At 34.4% G+C, this 18,492-nt stretch overlaps 1 protein-coding gene across 7 annotated transcripts in view; it reads left to right on the top strand.

The window, feature by feature from the left end:
• The window catches only part of ATRX (ATRX chromatin remodeler), a 305,789-nt gene that overhangs the window by 262,281 nt on the left and 25,016 nt on the right, over positions 1-18,492 (top strand). For all 7 annotated transcript variants that reach the window (XM_032387887.1, XM_032387888.1, XM_032387891.1 and 4 more), the window contains 2 exons: positions 13,592-13,769; positions 15,095-15,289. In XM_032387887.1, the coding sequence (XP_032243778.1) occupies positions 13,592-13,769; positions 15,095-15,289 (373 nt within the window). The remainder of the gene's footprint in view (positions 1-13,591; positions 13,770-15,094; positions 15,290-18,492) is intronic.

The raw sequence follows: 18,492 nt of genomic DNA on the forward strand, positions 1-18,492 counted from the left end.
TTGTATACTAAGGGTTTTATTTGCTAATACTTTGTTGGGGGATATTTATGAGATATTGGTCTGTATCCATTTTTTTTTTTTTGTATTGTCTTTATCTGATTTTGGCATCAGGATAGTATTAACCTCATAAAATGAGTTGAAGTGTTCTTGTATTTTCTAAAAGAGATGTAGAATTTGTGTTGATTAATCTTAAATTTTTGGTAGAATTTTCCAGTGAAACTTTCTAGCTTTGAATATTTTTGGAGAACTTTTAAATCACTAATTCAATTTCCTTAATAGTTATAGGATCATTCAAATTATTTCTTATTGAATGAGTTGTGGTAGTTTTTGCTTTTTGAGGAATTGGTTCATTTCAGCTAAATTTCAAATTTATGTATAGAATTGTTCATAGCATATCAGGATCTGTAGTGATAGCCTTTCTTTCATTGTTGCGATTGGTAATTTATGTATTTGCTTGTTTGACAAAATTTTGCTAGAGGTTTGTCAGTTTTATTGGGTTTTCAAAGAACCAGTGTTTTATTTTCTCTATTTTTTTCTATTTTTCAGTTTCATCTTGCTTTGACTTTATTTTGCTCATTTTTTCTTGAGGTAGAACGTTGGATTACTAATTTAAGACTTTTCCTTTTTTCTAATGTAAGTATTCAGTGCTGTAAATTTCCCTCTCACCACTGCTTTAGCTGGGTCATATAAATTTTGACATGTTGTATTTTCATTTCCATTCAATTTAGTGTTATTTTTTTTCCTTGGAGACTTCCTTTTTGACTCATGGCTAGAAAGTATGTTGTTTCATTTCCAAATATTTGGAGATTTGCATTATTTTGCTGTTATTATAGTTTGATTCAGTTCTGTGCAGAGAACATGTTCTGTATGATTTCAGTTCCTTTAAATTTGTTATGTTTTGTTATCTGGCTGAAGATATGGTATATCTTGGTGTATTTTATATTAGCCCTTGAAAAGAATGTGTATTTTGCTGTTGTTGGGTATTGTGTTCTATAAATGTAGATCATATCTTCTTTGATGGGGTTATGTTCTTCTTTGCTGATTTTCGTCTAGTTGAGTTATTGATTTTTGAGAGAGGAGGGTTGAAGCCTCCGACTGTAATTGTGTATTTGTCTGTTTCTCCTTTCAGTTCTGCTGCTTACATTTTCAGGTTTGTTGTTTGGTGTATACACATTTAGGGTTGCCGTGTCCCTCTCTATCCCTTGTTGTTTTTCTTTGCTCTGAAACCTACTTTATCTCTTACTAATATAGCCACTCCTACTTTATTTTGATTGTCGTTTGTATGGTATATCCTTTTTCATCCTTTTACTTTCAACCCACCTATTTCATTATATTTGAAGTGAGCTTCTTGTAGACAACATATGGTTGGGTCATGTTTTTTTACCCATTCTGTTGGTCTCTTTTAAATGGTGTATATAGACCATTTAAATTTTTTAATTGAAGTATAAGTGACATATAACATTATGTTAATTTAAGGTGTACAACTATTTACATTTAATATAGGGCTTCAGGCTGCCATTTTATTTTTTGTTCAATTTGTTCTCTTTCTTTTTTTCTGATTTCTTATTTTACCCTTCCTGTGGGTTACTTTATTCATCTATAGTATTTTTTAGTGTATCTTTCTATAACTTTCATAGTGGTTGCTCTAAGTATTACATTACATGGACATAATTTATCATAGTCAACTAATGTCATCATTTTACCATTTTAATTGAAGTGTAGAAACCTTATGCTCTTACATCCCTTTCTCTTCCCCATTGATAATTGTCTTAAGGGTTTTCTCTACATAAATGGATTACCAGACAGTGTAATAATTTTTCTTCAATTATTAAACACAATTTAGAAAAATTAGAAGGAAAATCTTCCTTATTCACTCATTTTTTTGGTACTTTTTATTGTTTCTTCCAAATGTTTCAGTATTTCTTCTTTTATCGTTTCTATTCTTTTTTAGAGAAATTCCTTTAGTCATTCTTTTGGGGCAGGTCTGCTGGCAACAAATTTTCTGAGTACCTTCATATGAGAATTTCTTGATTTCCTCTTCATTTTTGAAGAGTATTTTAGATGGGTATAGAATTATGGGTTGGCAGTTCTCTTCTTTCAGCACTTGAAAAATGTTGTACCATTTTCTTCAGGATTTCATAATTTCTTATGAAAAACCTGTTATTACTGAGTTTGACTTTTTGAATTTCACATATAAGTGATACCATGCAGTATTTATCTTTCTCACTTAGCATAATGTGCTCAAGGTACATTCATGTTGCCACATATGGCAGGATGTCCTTTTTTCTCATGGCTGAATACTATCCCATTGTATATATATATCACATCTTTTTTATCCATTCATCTGTTCCTGGGCCCTTGGGTTGTTTTCATATCTTGGTTATTGTAGATAATGCTGTAGTAAACATGGGAGTGCATATATCTCTTTGACATCTTACTTTCATTTCTTTTGTATATATATCCAGAAGTGGAATTGCTGGCTCATATGGTAGATCTATTTTTAGTATTTTGAGGAAACTCCATATTGTTTTTTCATAGTGGCTAAACCAGTAAGTGAATGTAGACTACAATATTTTATTATAATCATTAAACTTCCTAAGAGACTAGAAATTATTCCAACCAGTAAAAAGAAATGATAATTATTTAACATGATGGAGGTGCTAATTTTTGCTACAGTGGCAATCATATTACAGTATATAAATGTATCAAACTAATATGTTGTATACCTTAATTTTATATAATATTTTATGTTAAATATATTTTAATTTTTAAAAAACCTTCTGTTTTTCAGATCATTTTTCTTTCCTGTCAGTAGGTCCTGTTTCTTGCTGCTTTCAAGATTTTTTAAATCTTAGTTTCAGAAGTTTGACTATGGTGTGTCTTGGCATTAATTTCTTTGGGTTTTCCCTGTTTGTGGTTCATTCAACTTCTTGAATCTGTAAGTTTGTGTTTCTTGCTAAATTTTGGTAATTTTTCAGCCATTATTTCTTTCAAATACTATTATAACCCCTTCTTTTTTTTTATCCTCTCCTTTTAAGACTCCCAAAGACATGAATGTTAGATCTTTTATTATATTCCTATAGGTCCCTGAGCCTATGTTTGGTCTTTCTGGCTTTTTAAAATTTGATTTCTACCTATTGTTTAGATTGGGTCATTTCTATTGCTCTGTTTTCAAAGTTCCTGAATCTCCGTTCTTTATATTCTAATGTTTAGTCCATCTATTGAGTTTTTTATTGTATTTTTCAGTTCTGAAGTTTCTGTTTGGTTCTTCTTTATGTCTTGTATTTCTCTGCTGAGGCTTTCTGTTTTTTTTCCATTTGTCTCAGGTGTGTTAATAATTGCTTAATGAAGCATTTTTATAAATGTAGCTACTTTTTCCATCCTTGTCAGACAGTTCTAACATTTATGTCATCTCAGTGTTGGTGTCTGCTGATTGTCTTTTCTCGTTGAAGTTGAGATTTTACTGGTTCTTACTATGACTTTACTGGTTCTTACTCTGACAGAGATCTATTTTAACTAAAATGTCGAGACTGTGGATCTTACTTAAATCTGTCATAGCAGGCCTCTTTTGACACATGTTCTGATGGAAGATGAGGTGCCCCACCTCATTTACTGTCAGTTGAGAGTGGGAGTTCAGTCTCCCCAGTAGGCTTCTGCTGATCCTGTCCTGGCTGGGAGGATTAGGATTGCCTATTTACAACCTCTCCCCCATTGGCCTCCACTGACACTACAGGGGTAACTCATTACTGTTTGGGTTGTGGTATAATTCCTGACTCTCCACTAGACCTCCTTGGATACTACCCTAATAGGGAGGGAGAGGGTTTTTCTTGTGACTGCTGGATGAAGGTGGATGTCTGGGTTCCCTACATGGTCTTTACTGACACTGCTGGGTTGAGGGGAGGACTGTGTTAACTCAGACTTCTCTGACACCACTCTGGCAATGCCTTGTTACAACTAGGTGAGGGTAGCAGTCTGAACTCCCCACTTAGCCTTTAGTGACAAGGGTGGAGGTGCACCACATTTTACTGTTTGACTAGAATTGAGTGGTGTTTATTTTAAAGTTTTCTGTCTTTCTAGGGTGCCCCTTTTTTGGTCCTTTGGCTAGAGAGAGCAGGATTTTCTTAGAGATTTTTTTGGCAGCATCCACTGGCATTTCCAGGTTGCTGGGTTCTTTAGTACTCATTCTGGGATGTATGAGACAAAAAGAAAGCCAGTGGAACTCAGTGCCATGTTGTTCCTTAGGACCCAAGGTCCCTAGCCGGTCTGTCTCCTCCTCCTCACTTTTCAGAAACTTCTTATGATTGTTTTATATATAATGTCCAAGGTCTTTAGCTTTACTTATTGTGAGGAATAGGGAACAGTATGTCTACTCCCATCTTTCCAGAGGTGGAAGTCCAAAGATTCAACTTTTTAAAGATTGTTCTTTCATTTGGTGAACATGTATGTGTGTTTCTGTTGGGTATATGCCCAGAAGTGAGATTGCTGAGTAATAGATAACATGTATCTTCAGCTTTAGCTTATATTGCCAAAACATTTTTCCAGAATAGTTGTACCAATTTGCACTCCCCCCAGTAGCACATAGGTGTTTCAGTTGTTCTCTGTCATCATCACTTGACAATGTCTTTTTTTTAAGCTGTTATGATACATATGTACTGGTAAGACTTAATAGTCTTTTTTTTTAAGATTTTATTTATTTATTTGAGAGAGAGAGCGAGAGAGCACAAGCAGGGGGAGTGGCAGAGGGAGAGGGAGAAGTAGGCTCCCCACTGAGCAGGGAGCCCGACATGGGGTTTGATCCCAGGACCCTGAGAGCATGACCTGAGCCGAAGGCAGCCACTTAACTGACTGAGCTACCCAGGTGCCCCAAGACTTAATAGTCTTAATTTGTACTTCCCTGATAACTAATTCCAGGTGGTTTGTAGATTTAAGTGTGGAAGCTAAAACAAGTTTTAGGAGGAAACAGCAAAGAATATTTCCCTGATCTTGCATTAAGAAAACTCATAGGGGCACCTGGATAGCCCAGTCAGTTAAGTGTCCAACTCTTGATTTTGGCTCAGGTCATGATCGCAGGGTCATGAGTTCGAGCCCTGCGTTGGCCTCCTTGCTCAGTGGGGAGTCTGCTTGAGATTCTCTTTCTCTCTCCTTCTGCCCCTTCCCCCTCTTACATGCGTGTTCTCTCTCTCTCTAAAATAAAAAGAAAGAAAACTTTCATAAACAGGACACAAAAAGTACTAAACCATAAAAGGAAATATAGATAAGTTGAACTTCATTAAAATTAAGAATTTCTAGTCATCAAAGGAATTTCATATTAAAAATGAAAAGGCAAGGGGCGCCTGGGTGACTCAGTCAGTTAAACGTCTGACTCTTAATTTCAGCTCAGGTCATGATCTCAGGGTCATGGAATTGAGCCCTGAGTCAGGCTCCACGCTCAGCGTGGAGTCTGTCCCTCTCCCTCTGCTCCTCCCCCTGCTCTCTCTCTCTCAAATAAATAAATAAATAAAATCTTTTTTTTAAAAAAATGAAAATGCAAGCCACAAAGTAGGAGAATCTGTTTTCTCATTTTTAAAAATAATATGGAAAAACACAAAGACAATAAATGTTATTCAGTTCAGTAGCCCAGATATAACTACAGTTAAAGTTTCTATGCTTATACAGACATACCTTTTTTTTTTTGGTTTATGGGTTTGTTTTCATTTTTTTATTGAAGTATAATTAACATACACTGTTAGATTAGTTTCAGGTATAGAATATAATTCAGTAATTTTATGCATTAGTCAGTGCTCATCAAAATAAGCATACTCTTGGGCACCTGGGTGGCTCAGTTGGTTAAGCGACTGCCTTCAGCTCAGGTCATGATCCCGGAGTCCCGGGATCAAGTCCCGCATCGGGCTCCCTGCTCAGCGAGGAGCCTGCTTCTCCCTCTGACCCTCCCCCCTCTCATGTACTCTCTCTCTCTCTCTCATTCTCGCTCTCTCAAATAAGTAAATAAATCTTAAAAAAAAAAAAGCATACTCTTGATCCCCTTTATCTATTTCACCCCTCCCCCACCCACTTCCCCTTTGGCAACCATCAGTTTGTTCTCTGTATTTAAGAGTCTGGTTTTTTGTTTGTTCATTTTTTGTCTTAAATTCCCACACGAGTGAAATCATATGGTATTTGTCTTTCTCTGTCTGACTTATTTCACTTAGCAGTAAACTCTCTAGGTCCGTCCATGTTGTCTGAAGTGACATGATCTTGTTCTTTTTATGGCTGAGTAATATTCCATTGTGTATATATATATTTGTGTAATATACACACACAAACACACACACCACATCTTCTTTATCCATTCATTTATCAGTGGACGTTTGGGTTGCTTTCATGTCTTGGCTATTGTAAATAATGCTGCTGTAAATAAACATAGGGGTGCATATATCTTTTTGCAGTAGTGTTTTCATTTTCTTTGGGTAAATACCCAGTAGTGGAATTACTGGATCGTATGGTAATCCTATGTTTAATTTTTTGAGGAGCCTCCATACTGTTTTCCACAGTGGCTGTACCAGTGTGCATCCCCACCAACAATGCACGCAGGTTCTTTTTCCTCTACATCCTCACTAACACTTGTTATTTCTTGTGTTTTTCATTTTAGCCATTCTGACAGGTGTGAGATGATATCTCATTGTGGTTTTGATTTGCATTTCCCTGATGGTTAATGATGTTGAGCATCTTTTCATGTGTCTATTGGTCATCTGTATGTCTTATTTGGAAAAATGTCTATTCAAATCCCCTGCCCATTTATTAATAGAATTATTTCGGTTTTTTGGTGTTGAGTTGTATAAGTTCTTTATATATTTTGGATATTAACCCCTTATTGGATATGTCATTTGCAAATATCTAGGAGGAGCTGTTCTCAATACATATATTCAAAAAGGACTTTTACCCAGAAAATACAAAGAATTCTTAAAAATAAGTAGGATAAACCAGACAGTTTCATAGAAAGATGAGAAAAGAACTTCAAAAGAACTTTACAAAAGATGGTATGCATATGGCCAATAAACATAGGGAAAGGTGCTCACCTTTTTAAACATCAGAGAAATGCAAGTTAAAAATGTTTTTGACAAAGGTGCAAAAGTGTTTCAGTGAAGGGAGGATAGTCTCTTCAACAAATGGAATTCAAACAATTGGCTATTCATAGACTGAAACGAACCTTGACCTAACCCTCACCCCTATTCAAAAATTGAGTAAAAATGGGTCATAAATCTGAATGTGAAACATTATACTTGTTAAGAAAGCATAGAAGAAAATCTTCAGGAGCTAATGTAGGCAAAGAGTTTTTAGTCACGACACCAAAGGGATATAATCCATTAAAGAAAAAAGTCAGTAATTGTACAATCGAAATTAAAAACTTTTGTCTATGAACGGCCCTGTTAAGAAAAGGAAAAGACAAACTACAGATTTGGAGAAAATATTTGCAAATAGCATATCTAATAAAGGACTCATTCAGAATATATAAAAATTCTTTAAATGTAACAGTAAGAAAACAAATAACAATTTTCAGTTAGAAAATGGACCAAGGACTTAAACTGACATTTCATTTAAGAGGATCTATGCACGGCAAATAAGCACTTGAAAAGATGTTCATCACTAGCCAATAGGGAAATGTAAACTGAAACCACAACAGGATAGAACTTCATGTCTATTAGAATGGCTAAAATAAAAAATAGTGACACTACCAAATGCTGGTAAGGATGCAGAGAAACTGGATCTCTCCCACAGTGCTGGTGAGAATGTAAAATGGCACAGCCACTCTTGTAGAACAACTTGGAGGTTTTTTGTTTTTGTTTTTTTTAATGAAACAAACATATTCTTACTATACAACCCTGCAATCACACTTTTGAAAATTTATGCCAGAGAAATGAAAACTTATTTTCACATAGAAACCTATACACAGGTGTTCGCAGCAGCTTTATTTGTAATAGTCAAAAACTGGAAATAACCCAGGTGTCTTATAACATGTGAATGGATAAACAAATTGTGTTATATCTATATATTGGAATAGTGCTCAGCAATAAAAAGGAATGAACTATTGATACTGATCCATAGGACTTGGATGAATCTCAAGGGCATTATACTGAATGAAAAATGCCACTTTTGAAAGGTTACATACTATATAATTCCTTTCATATGGCATTCTTAATGTGACAGAATTATAGTGATGGAGAACAGATAAGTGGTTGCCAGAGATTAGGGTTAGTGGGGGAAGGTGTGAATACTAGGGGATAACACAAAAGAGGTTTTTTTGTGGTGATGGTACAGTTTTGTGCCCTGCTTGTGGTAATGGTTGCATGAGTCTACAAACATGATAAATTTCATACAGCTATACACCAAACAGAATAACATTTATAAAAATTGGTGAAATCAAATAAGCCTGAGTTCACAGTATTGTACCAACATCAATTTCCTAGTTTTGACAATGTACTCTAGTTATGTAAGTTAGTGCCATTAGGGAGAGCTGGATGAAGGGTACATGGGAACTCTCTATACTACTGTTACAAATTCTTGTGAACCTTAAGCTAATTTTTTTAAAGGTTACAATAATGACAGGTAATACCATGAGTTATCAAGGATCTGGAGCAGTTGGAACTCTCACACACTGCTGGTGGGAAGGTAAATTGGAATGACCACTTTGGGGAACTATTTGTTCAGCGTTAACAGTGCTATATACATACCCTCTGACCCAGCAGTTCTACTCTTGGGTATATACCTAACAGAGATGCTTACATGTCTTTACCAAAACACATACCCAGAAGTTTTATAGCAGCATTATTCAAATAGTTCATATTTTAATTGTGTTTGAGTGTATATTTTAATAGTATTAGGAAAATCTAAAAATATCCTGATTAGCTTATCTCAGTATGGATTTACATATTCTGTACTGAATAATATTAAAGGTTAAATAGTTGTAAAATAATTCTTAATACTTACTCATTTACTTGACTTTGTTTCTTTATTTTTCTTTTGGGCACAAAATTAAACAGTTTTGCTTCCAACTGACGTGCTTTTAAAAACCAGAATATGTCGGGGCGCCTGGGTGGCTCAGTCGTTAAACGTCTGCCTTCGGCTCAGGTCATGATCCCAGGATCCTGGGATCCAGCCCCACATCAGGCTCCGTGCTAGGCCGGAAGCCTGCTTCTCCCTCTCCTACTTCCTTCCCCCTGCTTGTGTTCCCTCTCTCGCTGTGTCTCTCTCTGTCAAATAAATAAATAAAATCTTTAAAAAAAATAAATAAATAAAAATAAAAACCAGAATATGTCATTGATCACATCAATACCATGTAAATCAATACCTCCATTATTGTAAATTAGACTGCATATGTTTTATGTTTTTTGTCTCGTAGTTGCACTCCTTTAGTGCAGTGAATGGGTATTTTTTCATCTTTTGTATTAGCAGTCTAGTTCAGTACTTGGGATGCATTCAACTCTTCATTACTGGATAGATACCAAAGAATTTTGACGTTCTCTACAAGGTTTCCTGGTGTGTGTGTGTGTGTGTGTGTGTGTGTGTGTGTGTGTGTGTTTCCTGGTGTGTGTGTGTGTATGTGTGTGTGTGTGTTTAACCTACATAGTTAATGCCATTCTATATGCTTGATCCTTTCACTGGTGTGGAATAGATGTAAATAACTGGAATAATTTTGGAGCCCCAGCTGTCCATAATCCCTTAAATATGTCCACTAATTAAACAAAGCACAGTTCTCTGTAGTATTACAGAGAAATATAAAGAAGAAAATAAGTATCATAATTCCATTGACCAAAAAGAACTGTTAACATTGTATGAATGTATATGTTTTGGTTTTTAGTGCAGTTGCAGTTATACTTAATAATGTTCTATATACTGCTTTTTTCACATAATATTATAGGTTTTTATTGGTAATGTAACTCATTGAATAGGCAGAGTGTAATCTAGTCCTCTGTGTTGTACATATTCTTTATTTTCAACCTTATGCTCTTATCAATAACAGTGTGAATGAATGTATTTTCTTGCATTTCTGTTAATTTCTATAGCCTATATTCTTAGATATGTGGTAGCTCCAAATCAATATAAAACATGAATTTAGTACCTGTTTTTATTTTCTACAGGATTTTTCTTAATTGTAAGCTCTTTCCTGTTATTTAAATTTTGAGCTTCTTTGCATTTTAGTTTATAATACTATATATGTAATCAGTATGGTATTTTAGTTATTTATTTCCCTTCATGAAATTACAGAAAATAAGGCTTGGTGTATAAAGGCATTTTATAGAGAATTTTGAGAGTTTACTATATTCCAGGGATTTTCTCACTCTTAAGTTGGCCAACAGTAAACAAATTATATAGTCATCCAATGGAATATGATTTAGCTACCAAGCATGATATTTACCAAGAAATTTGAGGAAATGCTCATAATATAAACTGTATACAGAGATATCATATCTATGGAAAACCAAAAATATGTATGCTTAGAAAAAGAAACCTTAGGAAATATACCATAATTTGAAAGGAAGTTGTTTCTGGGGAATGGAACTGAGTAGTTTTTTTTCTTTAAATTTGTTTATATTTTCAAAAAATGTTACATAAAATCTTTCTAAATTAGTTTTATTTATATCGAAGTAATATATTTACATATTTTTTAAAAATGGTTCTATAAGGCTTGAGATCAAAACCAGACCCTTGACCAACCCTTTCATATACATGGTACCTGACTTGCTCCAGGTAACAGATTTCAACTCTTGGCAATTCTTCTGGTATTTACTTTCTAAAATCTAAGGTGGGAATTTACCTACATGCACACACACACTTTTCCTAATATATTTCCCCGGCATGTTTTTGTAGTATTTGCCTAACTCAATTTGGAGTGTTTGCTTTATTGTGACTACGTAAATATTCACACATAAACCATTTACAATACTGTGATTACTTTTTCCTTTTTTATGCACAAGGTTCATTTTTGTTCAATTAATGGTTTCTTTTTTAACATTTGCTTAGTTTTCTATGAACCTGTCAACTAATTCATTCCCAAATTCTCAGAAATACAAATTCTTGTGTTAAAACACAGCATGTAATCTATCAGTTTCTTTCCTTTTTTAATTTACTTTTTAGGTTTTTATTTAAATTCTGAATGGAGCACTGGGTGTTATACGCAAACAAGGAATCAATGAACACTACATCAAAAACTAATGATATAATGTATGGTGATTAATATAATAAAATAAAATAAATTCTGTTAACATATAGTGTAATTTTGGTTTCAAGAGTAGAAATTAGTAATTCATCACTTACATATAACACCCAGTGCTCATCACAAGTGCCCTCCTTAATACCCATCACCCATTTAACCCCTCCCCTACCCATGTCCCCTCCAGCAGCCCTCACTTTGTTTTCTATAGTTAAGAGTCTCTTATGGTTTGCCTCCCTCTCTGTTTTTCCCCTTCCCCTATGTTCATCTGTTTTGTTTCTTTAGTTCCAAAAATGAGTGAAATCATATGGTATTTGTCTTTCTCTGACTGACTTATTTTGCTTAGCATAATACACTCTAGTTCCATCCACATCATTGCAAATGGCAAGATTTCATTCTTTTTGATGGCTGAGTAATATTCCACTGTGTGTGTGTGTGTGTGTGTGTGTGTGTGTGTGTGTGTGTACACCACATCTTTTTTATCCATTCATCAGTCATTGGACATCTGGGCTCTTTCCATATTTTGGCTATTGTGGACATTGCTGTTATAAACAATGGGGTGCATGTGCCCCTTTGAATCAGTATTTTTATATCCTTTGGCTAAATACCTAGTAGTGCAATTGCTGGGTCATAGGGTAGTTCTGTTTTTAACTTTTTGAGGAACCCCCCCATACTGTTTTTTCCAGAGTGGCTGCACCAGTTTGCATTCCCACCAGCAGTGTAAGAGGGTTCCCCTTTCTCTGCATCCTCCCCAACATCTGTCGTTTCCTGTGTTAATTTTAGTCATTTTGACCTGTGTGAGGTAGTATCTCATTGTGGTTTTGATTTGTATTTCCCTGATGATGAGTGATGTTGAGCATCTTTTCATGTGTCTGTTAGCTATTTGTATGTCTTCTTTGGTAAAATGTCTTTTCATATCTTCTGCCCATTTCTTAACTGGATTATTTGTTTTTTGGGTATTGAGTTTGATAAGTTCTTTATAGATTTTGGATACTAGCCCTTTATCTGATATGTCATTTGCAAATATCTTCTCCCATTCTGGTTGTCTTTTGGTTTTATTGACTGTTTCCTTTGCTGTGCCAAAGGTTTTTATCTTGATGAAGTCCCAATAGTTCATTTTTGCCCTTGCTTCCCTTGCCTTTGGCCATGTTTCTAGGAAGAAGTTGCTGCGGCTGAGGTCGAAGAGGTTGCTGCCTGTGTTCTCCTTTAGGATTTTGATGGACTTCTGTCTCACATTTAGGTCTTTCATCCATTTTGAATTTATTTTTGTGTATGGTGGAAGAAAATGGTCCAGTTTTATTCTTCTCCATGTGGCTGTCCAGTTTTCCCAACACCATTTGTTGAAGAGACTGTCTTTTTTCCACTGGATATTCTTTTCCTGCTTTGTCAAAGATTAGTTGACCATAGAGTTGAGGGTCCATTTCTGGGCTCTCTATTCTGTTCCATTGATGAATGTGTCTGTTTTTGTGCCAGTAGCATACTGTCTTGATCACTACAGCTTTGTCATATACCTTGAAGTCTGGAATTATGATGCCGCCAGCTTTACTTTTCTTTTTCAAAAATGCCTTGGCTATTCAGGGTCTTTTGTGGTTCCATACAAATTTTAGGATTGTTTGTTCTAGCTCTGGAAAATGCCTGTGGTATTTTGATAAGGATTGCACTAAATGTGTAGATTGCTTTGCATAGTATAGACATTTTAACAGTATTTGTTCTTCGTATCCATGAGTATGGAATGTTTTTCCATTTCTTTGTGTCCTCTTCAATTTCTTTCATAAGCATTCAATAGTTTTTAGAGTACAGATCTTTTACCTCTTTGGTTAGTTTTATTCCTAGGTATCTTACGGTTTTTGGTCTTTTTTCTTTTTTTTTTTTTTTTTTTAACACATCCTTCCTGGAGCCCTCTGTCTTCTTGATTTGATTTTAGCTACTTTAGTACCTTGCGTCTGTCTAACTTCTCTCCCTATGTTTATTACACTATATTATAATTGCCTATCACTCACCCCTACTGCGCTTAGGCCCTTGAGCACTATCCTTCATTTTGATGTACTTAGTACTTGCTCATAACAGTACTGAACACAGTATGGACTTTTGCATTATACATGGATTTTCTACATTTATTGAGAATCTGTATATACCTTGAATACTTTGTAAACATGTGCTTTCCATATATATCTTTATTCCTAAATCAGACTCTTTCATTTTGCAGCAGTAAGATTCTTCCTGCACATATAAATCAACAACCTGACCCCTTAGACATGTCTTGTTTTCTTCAGTAAGTGAGAAATGAATTCTTTGAACTCCTGATTGTTCAAAAAACTGCCTTAGTATTTAAAAGTCATATCATAATGAAAATATCTCTGAAGCACTTATTACTAAAGCATTTATGCATGTTTTTATTTTCAGAGGACGATTATTTATCATTTCCACCAAAGCAGGATCTCTTGGAATTAATCTGGTAGCTGCTAATCGAGTGATTATATTTGATGCTTCTTGGAATCCATCTTATGACATCCAGAGTATATTCCGAGTTTATCGCTTTGGACAAACTAAACCTGTGTATGTATATAGGTTCTTAGCTCAGGTAGGTTTACAGTTTATATTCTTTTTTTCATAGTGAAAGGTTGGGTGAAATTGATAGTTTTTGGAGTGCCAAACATATATGCATTATAGAAAAGCAAATGAAATTGAAAACTTCAACCCTAATACTATCATAAAGCAGCAGAAGTCAATTTTGGCCTCTCATGATTTTCTGTTTTGTAGTTCATCCATGTCTATAATGTCAACTTTCTCAGATTGAGATGGATTTGCATGGGTAAACAGATTTAGAATTTTCTTGCTTGTTCAGGAAAGTTAAACATTTATAGTTCTTTTACTTAGCATACATAGAAAAGCAAATAAGTTAATCTAATTTGCTTATAGATGTAAAGGTCAAATGATCATTGTTTTTAGTCACTACCAGATACTCTCTTAATTTGAAAAATATGGGGAAATAGGAAGGAAAAATTAACTTATAATGACAAAAAATCATTACAAAGGATATTTAATACTTTCTAGGAAAAGAATATTAAAGTCATTTCCTTTAAATATAAACTCAGATATTAAAAAACAAACTGAAATTTAAGAAAAATGAGTAAAATCAAAGAGGTGGATGCAATATAAGGTAATACAGGTTTATAGAATCAAGTTGCCTTTTTACTGGTACATCTGTTTTGGGAACAGATGCGATTCTCTCCACCTGCCTCCAAATCTGGGCTTCTGAACCAGAGACTGAGTTTTATTGGTAGATCGATCCTTGCTCATTTGATCTTCTTTAGTACTTAATATAATTGGCAAACTGCAGTGTAATCCCTTTCCTGTCATTTAAATTAAAAGCTCTTTTACATTCTGGCTTAAAAGGATATATATATAATAGTTATGGCATTTTATTTGTTAATTTTCTGTCCTGAAATTATAGAAAGTAAGACATGATAGAAAGGCTGTTTATAGTGATTATTGAGAGCTTATTATATTCCACTGAGAAGGAATTAAACTGCTTTCTTGAATTATTATTTTTATAACCCTCTAAAATCTTATTTCATATACTTCTTTATTTCTGTTCACCTTGGTGTCTAACTACTCTTCTACTTCCACTAAGTACAGAAATATATAAAGCAAAACCTGAATGTATATTGGTCAGATAATACAGGATGATTATCAGTAATGTACTTTTCTTTTTTTCTCAAGGTAAACTATGGTGAACAGATGAAATCTCTCATGAATTAAGCAGCATTGCTAATAAAACTTGCTTTATGGCAGTATATTACTATGAAGTTTTGCTATTTTATATTAACCAATAATTATATTTCTCCTTGATTAAGTTTCATGTGTACAAAATTTATTTATATATTGTTCCTTCTTTTTACAAAGGGAACCATGGAAGATAAGATTTATGATCGGCAAGTAACTAAGCAGTCACTGTCTTTTCGAGTTGTTGATCAGCAGCAGGTTGAGCGTCATTTTACCATGAATGAGCTTACGGAACTTTATACTTTCGAGCCAGACTTATTAGATGACCCTAATTCAGAAAAAAAGAAGAAGAGGGATACTCCCATGCTGCCAAAGGTAAATATCTTTAGATTATTAGCTTTTAAAAAAACCTACCATGGACCAAAGATATTTTACTATTACGGTGAAAGTTAGTCATTTGACTAAGGCTGTATTTCAGAATTTTCCAAAGAGAATAAAATCATCTTTCAATGAGAGGGTGCTTGGTCAGTTCTCCACATAACACCACAAAAAGATAGTGTAATCTGAAATACGTATTTTATGCCAAGTAAAAAGTTCAGCCCTGTAGAAAAAACTTTCTGAGTAGAAACCTTAAAGGAAACAGTATGTTTCTCTTTTAATAATCTCCAGTAGAGGGCATACATAATTTTAATATTTCTATATGAAATTTAAGTATCTCTTCCTTAACATTCTTTCCTGTCATATAGCAGTTAAGAATCAGCAAGTAGAAGTGTCTCTTGATATATTTCACTGTCACAAAGCAAGTAAGACTTTCATACTTGGAAAAGGATGCTTAGAGGTAATCTTGTCAAGCCCTCATATTTTATATAAGTAGGGAAACCTAGGGTCAGAGATATTCAATGACTTGCTCATAATGTCCAGCTAATAAGTGGCAGAGCCAGGAGTAGTATCTATATCTGTCTTCTGGTCCGATGTTCTCGGATTTTAAAAAAGACATTATTTAGATTAGTATAGAAATTTATTATGATAGTAGATATAATTTTGACCTTTTTAAACATAAGAGAAAGCCATATGTTCTCTGGTCTAAAATAATGATCTAAATATATTTAAACCCATTCTAGTTAATCTAAAAAGCCATTTTAGGGAGAATTGTTGGGGGGTTGCTTTTCCTGTTGTCTTGGCTTCAAATTCAAGCACTTAATGTTCTATGTAGCTGTTAAGAGAATTGGAAAAGCAGCCAGCTGGTTATGGTGTCACTCTACCAAAGTCACTTTAGTCATTTGTTTAAAAAACAAAAACAAACAAAACAAAAAAACCCCAAACCTCCTAAGTATCTTAGTTCTTCATATGGTTGGACACATTTAATTAAAGCAAAAGGTAATAGTAATAAATATCTAATGTTAACATAAATCAGTGATTTCTCCAGTTAACTTTTAATGTACATGTCAATTCAAGTAACATGAACGGTAAACATTTGGAAATTTTTTAAAAATGTCTTTTGTCTATATAAAAAATATTTTGTTTTTCTAATCAGTGAACTATTCTTCCATTTAAAGTTTACTGATAGAGCATCTAAGAAAAAAGAGCTTTTGCGACAACCTCTATCAAATCCCTTTGATAATGGCTTAGGGCCACATGGGGGTTTAAATCTACTGTTTTTATGTTACATTTAAAACACTTCTTTAAAGAATATTGTTTCATTGTAATGTTATGAAATATTAAATTGATAGTGATTTGGCTTTCTTATATTATTATAGAATGTGAATAGGATCTTGAATACTTTGGAAAATTTTCTGTATGTAAATTTATATACCTTTAAAAACATACAAACACAAATGGAATCATATCATATGTACTCTTCTGCAACTTGTTCTTTTTACCTAGATGTTTCTTGAACATCTTTCCATATTGGTACATATACTTCTGCTTTTTTAAAAACAACTGCATAGTGTTCACTTGCCTTGATTTAATTCTTGTATCCCCAACAGCTTTCTTATTAGTTACTTAATTCTGTATGGCAAGAAGTATTCTTTAAAGGACTTGGACATATGTTTATGTTTATAATTTTAAAGATAGTGAAGTTTCCCTTTTCAGTTTGAGAATGATTTTTATCTAATTAGCATCTTTCCTAAAATTATACTTAACTTTAAGCTTCAATTTTTATAAGAAATACATCATGCTTAGTAATATTTCTGATAGGAAGCAAACATTCCACATTAAAAGGGGGCAGTTGCTTTGAAGTTATTTGTTATATGGTAAATTTCTGATTTTAGGAATTATTTGTTTACTTTGATAAACATTTATCGATTATTTGCTGACTTTGAGGTGTACTGTGAGGGTATACTAAGAACAACAAGACCTTGTCTGTGCTTTAAAGAAGATTTTAAAAATCCAGCAGGAAAGAAATGCTATTTAATTGTTATAGGATGTCTGGAAAGAAACCATCTGTTTTATAACTTGGTATGCTGAGTTGTTAAAGGTGTCATGCTTTTTCATTTATAGACTTTACTTACTGTATTTTGCTTTTGGTGCTATAACCCTTTGCCCAAGAACAAAAAGGAAAAGGAATATTGAATACCAAATTAACACAAAGTGCTTCAACTCTCCCACAGCTCTTCCCAAAAGGAAAATAATAAAATAAATATAAAAATAAAAGGATGTTAGTCCTTTTTTTCCCCTTACTGTCTACTTTTTATTCCCATAACTTAGATATTAGTGCTTTTTAAAAAAGGTTTTTATAACAGTGTACTAGGGATGCCTCAGTGGGCTCAGTCGGTTGAGCGTCTGCATTCGGCTCAGGTCATGATCCCAGGGTCTTGGGATCGAGCCCTACATCGGGCTCCCTGCTGAGCAGGGAGCCTGCTTCTCCCTCTGCCTGCTGCTCTCCCTGCTTGTGTGCATGCTCTCTCTCTCTCGCTCTGACAAATAAATAAAAATATTTAAAAAATAAAACCGTGTACTATACCACAGTGCCTTTCTTTTTTTTTTTTTTTTTAGTTTTAAATTTTTTTATTGTTATGTTAATCCCCATACATTACATCATTAGTTTTAGATATAGTGTTCCATGATTCATTGTTTGTGCATAACACCCAGTGCTCCATGCAGAACGTGCCCTCCTCAATACCCATCACCAGGCTAACCCATCCTCCCAACCCCCTCCCCTCTAGAACCCTCAGTTTGTTTTTCAGAGTCCATTGTCTCTCATGGTTCTTCTCCCCCTCCGATTTCCCCCCCTTCATTCTTCCCCTCCTGCTACATTCTTCTTCTTCTTTTTTTCTTTCTTAACATATATTGCATTATTTGTTTCAGAGGTACAGATCTGAGATTCAACAGTCTTGCACAATTCACAGCGCTTACCAGAACACATACCCTCCCCAGTGTCCATCACCCAGTCACCCCATCCCTCCCACCCCACCCCCCACTCCAGCAACCCTCAGTTTGTTTCCTGAGATTAAGAATTCCTCATATCAGAAACTGGACCATTTCCTTACACCACACACAAAAATAGACTCCAAATGGTTGAAAGACCTCAATGTGAGACAGGAGTCCATCAAAATCCTAAAGGAGAACACAGGCAG

Source organism: Phoca vitulina, unplaced genomic scaffold (genome assembly GCF_004348235.1).
Source record: "Phoca vitulina isolate PV1807 unplaced genomic scaffold, GSC_HSeal_1.0 scaffold51, whole genome shotgun sequence".
Classification (NCBI taxonomy): Eukaryota; Metazoa; Chordata; class Mammalia; order Carnivora; family Phocidae; genus Phoca; species Phoca vitulina.